The sequence below is a fragment of the Melanotaenia boesemani genome, chromosome 8 (assembly GCF_017639745.1).
Source record: "Melanotaenia boesemani isolate fMelBoe1 chromosome 8, fMelBoe1.pri, whole genome shotgun sequence".
NCBI classification, from domain to species: domain Eukaryota; kingdom Metazoa; phylum Chordata; class Actinopteri; order Atheriniformes; family Melanotaeniidae; genus Melanotaenia; species Melanotaenia boesemani.
Window position 1 is genome coordinate 13030098 of NC_055689.1, and position 9622 is coordinate 13039719.

The 9622-nt window shown below is 37.9% G+C and overlaps 1 protein-coding gene across 1 annotated transcript; it reads right to left on the minus strand.

Moving 5' to 3' along the window:
- Positions 1–3155: 3155 nt before the first annotated feature.
- LOC121644403 lies at positions 3156–8008 on the minus strand. Its single transcript, XM_041992299.1, has 2 exons — positions 7973–8008; positions 3156–3774 (listed from the first exon to the last, which is right to left on the minus strand). Exons 1-2 carry the CDS (start codon positions 8006–8008, stop codon positions 3172–3174), a joined length of 639 nt encoding a protein of 212 aa, XP_041848233.1. The 3' UTR covers positions 3156–3171.
- Positions 8009–9622: the final 1614 nt, after the last annotated feature.

The window sequence follows — 9622 nt, forward strand, 5'->3', positions numbered from 1 at the left end:
CGAGCAGCACATGGGAACATCAAAGGGGCCGGGCCTGTCAATCTCTCAATGATTTAAAAGTAGTTCCAAAAGCTGAGGAGATTGTGGATTTTTGAGAGAAGGGGATCCTGCAAGCGATTGTGCATCATTACATTTTAAGAACAAATTTTGGGAAAACATCACATTAGCATTAGCTTATATTGGATCACATTTAGCTTTTAGAGATTATGTTTAAAAAAAGTCTGTGTTAGATGCCATTGCCAGGGTAACTGCTGAACGAGCTCGGAATAATATCAGTGTGTGAGAATGGAGCAGGCTGTGACTTCAACATCACAGGTAGCCTTTATTTCCCTTAATTTATATAGTTTTGTTTTTTGAATAGCCTTGCAAAAAGCAGATTTTAAAGTTAATCATAACTTCATCCAGGTACATCAGAGGAAACGTCTCGGACTGCAGCTGCAGAGGAAAACCACAACCTGCAAGACCTTAGACAGCCGAGCTGGTTTCTAATCACCATCAGCAGAGAATTTTATTGATTTTAAACTTGGTTAATTACAATTTTATTCTTGTGTTTCTTTCAGGTGCAACCTCTCCAAAGCTGGAGTGGTAGTGTGCCAGAAGAGGAGCAGACTGAAACCTAACAGTATTGAGAAAATACTTTTTTAAATAAAAATCTGACACATCACAGAGTTGCCAAAGCATTTTTCTCATAGTACACTTTAAAACAACTGTATGAAATCACTAACACAATCACTATCCCCGTTGCACAAGTGCCCCTTCCCTCATACCTTCCCATTCCTGCTGTGAGTAGGCTACTACTGTCATTACAGATTGGTATACTTTAAGTTACACCACAACTTTGTTACCTGAACCTTAACTAATCTTACCTAATAACCAGTGGTGTAGTCTAGTTCATACTAGTGGGTATTCTCTGACCCCCCCCTCCCTTTTCAGAAAGCAAGTTAATCTCATTTTTGAGTTAAAAGTGCAACTCTACGTTAACCAACTCTGAGCTGTCAAACTCAGAGTTTTCCCCAAACCCGCTTTCTGAAATGGGGCCCAGGTTGGATGACAGCGTCCGTGACCGTCTCTCCTCCCGCCCATCAGGAGAAGCTGCAGCAGCCTCTTTGCGGTCATCGGGCTCCTTTCTGAACTGTCAGCGTTAACTGTAGAGTCCCCCGAATCAACAGCAGAAACAGCACAAGTAGCAGCACACTTACTGAAACACTGAAACTGTGATTTGACTTTGTTTTCTTTTCATGTTTTTTTCTCCGTGTTCCCTTTCCATTAACTACTCATACAGCCAAAAAAATTCTTCTTCTTCTTTTCCTGCTGCTGCAGTTTCTCCTTCTTCCTCTCCTCCGCTCGCTACTCTTTAATTCGCGGTTGTCTAGCAACTAGCCACCAGCTGATAGGAACGCAGGTCAGGATCAGGACAGAGAGCCAAGCCAAACAAAGAACTTACAACTTGTTGCTTTCCCTCAGCGTCAGCTCAACATCACATTTGACGGAATTCCTCAAGGTCAAAACGGGGTGGCTTCGTGGCTAATTTATAACCGGGAAAGTGAAAGTTAGGTCACGCAACCATGTTGATACATATCTTTGCGCATTTTTTAGTGGTTATACGGAAATTTGGAAACTTTTCTAGTGGGTATACGGCGTATACCTGCGTATCACATAGACTACACCACTGCTAATAACCCCTCTTTATCATTTATATTCACTCATGGTAGAAAAAGTATCCTTTATTGAACAATGATGAATAGATTATACAGGGATGATGAGCAGTGTGGATGCCATCTCAACGCTTTTTCTGATGCATCAGACGCCCACAGCAAGCAGATGGAACTCTGACCTGGTCAAATGATTCAGAACAGTAAGCCATATTCATGCATTTGGGTCAAAGCTAACTCGATGATTCATGAGGCCTCGGTTTCACCATCCCTAAAAACAATACAAAACGTCTGGAATCACATGTGTTGGGGTTAGCAAAGCTGCATAAAGCAAACACAACAGCCATTTTCTAACTAAAAAACAACCAGTACAACAAACAAAACCAAGAATAAATAAACGGGTGAATAAAAACAAAGCAAAGCAGCTCCAATAGCTATGCTTAAAAATAAGCCAAAATACTATGTGCAAATACTAACCTAAAATCTAGCCCAACACTTTCTACTTGTAACTATAAACTAATTAAATACAACGACAAAAAGAGAAGCTAAAAGGGCTTTACGATTTACCAAACCAAAGACAACAAAAACAAGACTATCAGTCAGCTAAACAAAATTGAAGAACACAAAGCCAAAGAGTTTAAACACTGCTGGAACCGATTCTAATCTAGCTAATCAAACACCACCAAACCAAAGTCCACAATCACAACCACAAAAGTTCAGCAAAACAAGAGCAGACTCTGAAAACTGTTGCCAATGAGTCCATAGCTGCAGCTGGCTTTTATTTCCCTGAGTGTAGCTGCAAAGTCGACAATAGGCCAGGCAATTATCTGGTAATTGGTAGGAGGCGGAGGTGTGGTAAATGGAGCCAATCCTCAGCAGGCAGGAAGCAAAGGTGTGGTGAGCAGAGCCAATCCCGGTGGGTAATGGCACACAGAGATTTGCATGCAAAATAGGAGACTCATTAGGCAAAATGACAGGCAGCCTTAACAGTTGGTACAATAAAAAAGAATAAAGTGATTACAAAACTGGTTTGTTTTTAGCCAGTGTTTGAGTTGTATTTTAAAAGCCAGAAATGTGGGACATTGTGGGAGAATAATAGTCTTCCAGAATTTACCACCTTTCACAGAAAGTGTATTTTGACCAAAGGCAGTTCTTATGTGGTGAATTTCAGTCTAGTCTCCTAGAGGAAGCCCTGGTCCTGGGTCCACTCTTAGTTTTCAATCTAAAAAAGTCATACAAAAAAGGTGGAGCCAGCCAATGTAACACCTTATAAATAAAACAAGCATGTTTTAAAATCTTAACATTTTCAAAGCTCAGTAGATTGTATTTAACTAAGATGTCACAGTGAGAGGATCATAATAATAATAATAATAATAATAATAATAATAACTTTATTTGTATAGCACTTTTCGAAACAAAGTTACAAAGTGCTTCACAGCATTTAAGAACACATACACAAAGGTAAAACAATAAAACATGAATTCAAAAGAGACAATAAAATTAATTAATAAAAACAAATTCACAATAAGAAAGCCATTCTATAAAGGTAAGTTTTTAATTTAGCTTTAAAAGTGCTTACAGTGTTGGCTGCCCTGAGCTCCTCAGGCAGAGAGTTCCAAAGTTTAGGAGCTCTGACTGAGAAGGCTCGGTCTCCTCTAGTGAGGAGACGGGAGGGGGGCACAGTCAGGAGGCTCTGACCTGAGGAGTGCAGGCACCGACCCGGGACATAGGGGGAGAGCATGTCACAAATATAGGTGGGGGCTACACCATGGAGGGCTTTAAAAGTAATTAATAAGATTTTAAAATCAATTCTAAAATTGACCGGTAACCAGTGTAGGGAAGCTAAGATAGGGGTGATGTGTTCATGTTTTTTAGTGCCTGTTAAAAGTCTTGCTGCAGAGTTTTGGACCAGCTGGAGACGACTGAGCAACTTCAGACCTAAACCTGCGTATAGTGCATTACAATAGTCCAACCGGGTGGAAACTAGTGCGTGTATCACCTTTTCCAGGTCAGACTGGGAAATAAAATGTTTGATCTTGGCTATATTACGAATCTGATAAAAACAAGATTGGACAACCTTTGTAACCTGAGGGCTAAAATCAAATTGCGAATCTAAAATAACCTTATAACCCCAGGTTACGGGCAGATGGTTTTACCAGATTGGATAAACTATCAAGAGAAGAGAGATTTTGAGTGACTTGAGATGGACCGAATAGAATTATTTCTGTTTTTGATTCATTGAGTTCTAAAAAATTTTGGGACATCCAGACCTTTATGTCGGAAAGACAGTTAAAAATGCGAGTGAATGATTCAGGGTCGTTCATAGCCAGCGGGACGTATAGTTGTGTGTCGTCTGCATATAGGTGGAAATTTATATTGTGGTTTTGAATGATTTGACCTATGGGAAGCATGTAATGGAAAATAAAATAGGCCCAAGGATGGAACCTTGTGGAACACTGTATGATAGGGGGGCCGAGGAAGATGAAAACTCTCCAAGTACTACAGAGAATAACTGGGATGAAAGGTAAGAGGAAAACCAAGATAATGCAGAGTCAGTAATGCCAAAAAAATTTCTGAGACGCTTTAACAGAGTGACGTGGTCAACTGTATCAAATGCTGAACTTAAATCAAGTAAAATTAAAATTGAACATAGACCATTATCAGCGGCTAAGAGCAGGTCATTGGTGACTTTTATAAGGGCAGTTTCAGTACTGTGGTGTGAGCGAAAGCCGGATTGAAACTTTTCAAACATGTTGTTATTTTTCATGTGCTCGGTCAGCTGGGTGGCAACAGTCTTTTCTAAAAGTTTGGCTAAAAAAGGCAGATTTGATATAGGTCTGAAATTGTTCAGGTGCAGAGGATTAAGTGAGGGCTTTTTTAGAATCGGTCGAACTACAGCACTCTTGAGACCAGGGGGGACACAACCAGACGACAATGAACTGTTAATAATAGAGAGGATGTGGGGACCCACGGTGTCGAAGATGCCCCTCAAAAATCTAGTGGGCAGAATGTCTAATTTGCAGGTAGTAGGATTTGCATGCTGAATAAGATCCTTTAAATTGGATAAAGAAATTTGTTTAAAATGTGTCAGTGAGGACCCAGTTTGGTTCGGGACATCAAAGTTGCCAGGGGCAGGTGGAATGTTATTCCTAATGTTGGCAATTTTATTAACAAAATGAGTGAGAAACTGCTCACAATTTGCAGCAGAAGAATCGATAGGAAGGGTAGGAGGGCAAGTAACTAAGTTTATTGTTTTAAATAATATTCTAGAGTTGTTGCTGTTTGAGATTAACTCTGAGAAATACAATTTACGTGCTTCTTCCACTGCCATTTGGTAGGCAAGCATATGGTGTCTAAGGTTTTCTGAAGATACCACAAGTTTATCTTTTTCCATTTGCGTCCTGCTTTTCTGCATTGTTGTTTTAACTGCCTAGTATGATGATTAAGCCAGGGTAGGAAATTCCTTTTGATAGGTTTTGTTTTATACGGGGCAATAATATCTAGAATTTCCTGGCATGTATTATTGAAATTGTCCAGGAGCTCATTTACTGTTACCAGGCTGGTAAACATTGGCAGCGCTGTTTCTTACCTTGCTCTATGTTGACTTTACTAGTTCCAGCTTCACTTTTACCACATTTTTTTAAAATATTTGTTTAGAAAATCCCTAAGGCCTCTATTTTCTTCTTCTCTTCTTCAGTTTTCTTTTCTTTTCTGAGCATCAGACTTGTGCTGACCAGAAATTTTGAACTGCTGAACTTTAAATCAAATGACAACATCAAATTTTGATCAGTGGTCAAATTCATTGTTGTCTCAGGGGTGGAGGAATTCTTGACCACTGTTTCAAGGACAACCTGGAAGAAAACAAATAAAAAACTTGTATGTAACCTAAATATTACACATTTTATCCACAAATAGGCCTGTTTTTTTTAGTTTTTTTTTTTTTTTTTTTTTTAATTATTCCATAATTTAATGAGGGCCAAGTTCTCCATCCACTGATGTTTCTTTGATGGTGCTGTGGCATGTTCATTCTTTAAAAGACAGGAAAATATCAGTTTTTGGCTATTCTATGCCAGTGAATAAACTCCACATGCATTTTCTTTTGCCATGCAGCACCATACAAATAAGCTCCTGATTGCAATCACAAGCAATATAACAAACCAGTTTTGTAGACGTATTGATGGCTTGAAAGACTTGAAAGAATGATGGAAATGCATGGCATATGCAGCACCTGCCAAGCGTATGAGTGCACCTAAGCCATATTGATTATCTATATCTTAGTGGTCAATGATAAAAAAAATAATAATAAACTAAAAGGCACGTTGCACTCTGTTTTTGGTTTTTGAGCATGACAAGGCTCGCACGTCCATGGGTGGAAAGTCTTTTATCAGACAATTTAAATAAAAAACAGCTTTTTGCATCTTTTCCTATCTGCTTTTTACATCTTTGCATTTTGGCAAACAGGCCTCATCTTATTTACCTTTTAAAAAAATGTTAAGACCTTCATAAATATATTCTCCTGTTTTCTAGAACTAAAAACCAATTTTCTGAAGCAAAAATTGCAGAACTCAAACTGAAGAAACTGGTGTTTGTTCTATGAGTTTTCCTACTTTCATGTGGTTTTATACATCCAGGAACTGAAAGAACTAATTCTTATGTTCAATAATAATTATTTGTGAAATAATCCTCTCCTCCCCACCCTCCACAGTTTCCAGGAATCTTCTTTGATTTCCTGTTTTTATGGAATGTCTGTCTGGATTCAAGCAGCCCAGTGCTCCTACTTATATAAAGAAATTCATGTCTAGTCATCAGTCAGTCCTTGTCATCTTACAACACTTGTCAACCGCAACTGCCATCTGCCCTTAAAGGTCATCAGGAAAAACCCTCCATGATAGTTTGCTAATATCTCTCCGTGCATTTTGAACACATTCCCAGAACTTTTTATCTATGTGGTTTAAACCTTTAGTTAAGCTCTTGAAGTAAATTAAAATAGCAATGTAAATCTAATGTGTTAAATAAAGTACTATACATACCTTTCCTGTATCTAATATTTTAATCTCTGATTTAAAAAAAAAAAAAAAGCTGAATATATCTAGAAATCTGCTGCTGAGCTGAGAGCTACAGACTCTAGTAACTGTTTTTCTCAGGCCTACTGAGGAAAACATGTTTGGATAAGTACCTGAAAGTATGTAAAGTCCCTGAGCTCTCACCTGAAGTGGATGCACTTTTTTAAAAATAAAAAGCATTCCTTGAAGGCCTCCCTTGAAGGCCAGATACAAATGGAAAACTGAATGTGGGATCTGCTAAAGTAGAATAGGAGCAGTTTTGTTTTGTTTATATTACACTGTTAGAAACTGTTCTGTGTGGGCTTTAGGAAAGACGGGAGGTGACAGTTCTCCCCTCAAAGAATATATAAGCAGAGGCTCCAAGGAACTAAAACCAGTCTTGGTATATCACTTTACTATTTTGTGTGGTTCTTGTTCGTTGAATAGTGAACTGACCTAGCTCGCACCACACTGCCTGTTTCAATTTCAGGCAACTTTGTTTCTATCATTACATTTTATGGTTTTTGATGAGTCCATTTTGCTTAAGTTGAAAGTAATTAGATCACCTCAGGCTTTCTAGCCAAAATCTTGGGCCTTACCAAAGCAGATCATGACATTACCATCTGAGGGAAATATTTATCTTTGGCTCTCCTGAACACATGCCCTCACCAGCTAGTTCCTAATTAGTCTGTGAGCTTGTTCTCGCTGACATGGTGGGTTATTAGTACCTTTTTTTAAAAGGAAAAGGGACAGAAAAGAATTCAAGGGCATCAAGTCCCCAAGCACAAAGTAACAAAAGCCATGAGCAGCTTTTACCTGCAACACGTTTAGCTGTAATCTTTTCATAATATAACATCTTGAAAATGTGCTGCTTTAAAAACTTCATCCAAGCTTCATCAGAGCAGCACACTGGGGAGACAGGTCTGAACAGAATGATGAGAACACAGCATAAGAAATTATGTCTTCTATCATAAAGCTACGCACAATCAGGTGCAAAGGTAAACACTATCTTTTAAACACGAGTCTAGGCTTTTGCTCCTCAGAAGAGATACTTCTGCTTCATAGGGAGTGGAGTGTAAACAGTTCTCTCTTAATAATAAAACTGAATGTTTGAATGTTATTATATTTAAATATAAATATTATATGAATAAAAGTTCAATAAAATTAAAAAAAAAGTTATGAACTAAGTTCCAAACATGAACAGACTGTTTTCTATAAAATCGAGTTCTTTTGCCTTTTTACCAATTCTAATAGCTAAAGTGGCACCACTGAACTTACCTCCATATCTGGATCACGTCTGCATAGACAAGCCATGGTCTTAATGAAAGAAATATTACATATTTCATATATCATAATTTATATTATATATATGTTTGTGTTAGGGATGGGTGGCTGATATTTTAAAAACATATCATAATCAAGTTGTTTGTTCATATTCTTAAATACAACCTACACCCTGTAAGAAAAACAAAAGAATACAGCTCTTTGTTTACAATCTATAAACTGTCAGGACTAGTTCTAACCCACATAGCTTTATGGATTAATGAAAAAGAAGACAGAGAAAAACATATTTCTTTCTTTCCAGATATAACTTTTATTACTTTTCTCTCTGATAAACAGCCCTTCAAAGCAAATTAAAACTTATCACATGATAAATACAACTTTTGTTCTATTTTGAACTCTTGAAGTTTACTTATTTCAAATCAGTTTCACCCATTTCTGAAGATCGCTTTACAAAGACAAAAACAAAATATAGCGAAAGAAACTTGAAAATATTTTAACTTGAAATATCTTCCAGCTTTCTCAGATTGAAGGAATGCAGTTTTAAACCAAATGGACTGCAGTGTAAAAGGCAGGATAATAATTGATAATCCAATTTAATAATATACAGTTTCACAACTGAATTTTGTCATCTTGCCAGTTTTATCCCATCAGTCAGGAATAAAAAATACCTTCTTAAATGATGCAGATAAGTGATAAATGAAGGGCGACAAAATTTACTTTTAAAACGTGGGACATTTTTCTTCCAGGTGTTAATATTTCTATTATCTAATCATCCAATCAAAATGTCATCCTTTTCTTTGCTTTATCTGCTGATGGGACATGAATGTGACTAGGATAACTAAACTGCAGCAGATACATACAGACAAGGAGTTTGAAGCTAACAGGACAATTCTTTATTGAATGTACAGGTGGGCAGGTTAAGCTGAGACGTGAAGAGCTGATAAGCAGGGAAGGGGGTTATGCAGGTAAGGAGCTAAGGGCAAATTTGAAGCAGATCCATATTGGCAAGCCGGACAGGAAAGCTGGCAGAGGGAGCGCACTCAAGGTTTCAGGAGAAGCAGAAAACAAGGTATGTGCAAAGGCAGATAGCAAGAAGTACACTGACAGGCAGAGTTGGCACACAACTTGTAAGGCTCTTTGTGGACTTAACATGCGTGTCACTGGTCATGTTATCAGGTTTGTGGAGGCAGACAGAAACAGTGAGGAGGAAGCTACCATTCAAGGAGCAGCAGCAGGTCTGATTGAGGAAGATGGGAAAGTAGATGATAATAACACAATGAGTTTCTGTCAAAGGTATAAAGTATGCCCAAAAGTTATATTATTACTTTGAGTTTACTTGGACAGAAAATGGTGAAAAGAAATGTAATTATTGCAGATATTTGTTGAATAATGTTGCTACCAAATTTAAGAAATCAGTTTCATCGTTATTTTCTACAATGTGGTGTGTTCAAAACATAAATAATGCAATCAAAAGCACTCCTGAAATGCAGACCAAAGTCCAGGCAGCCAGTTTGGACTTTGTGAAAACTTTATCCTGCTCTCTCCCACAGAGACTAAACACGCCTGCATTTGCAGGGAGCAGATAATTGTCTGGAGAATTCACAGCAAGTAATGAGGTGCACTGTAGGGTTCTGCATTTCAAAG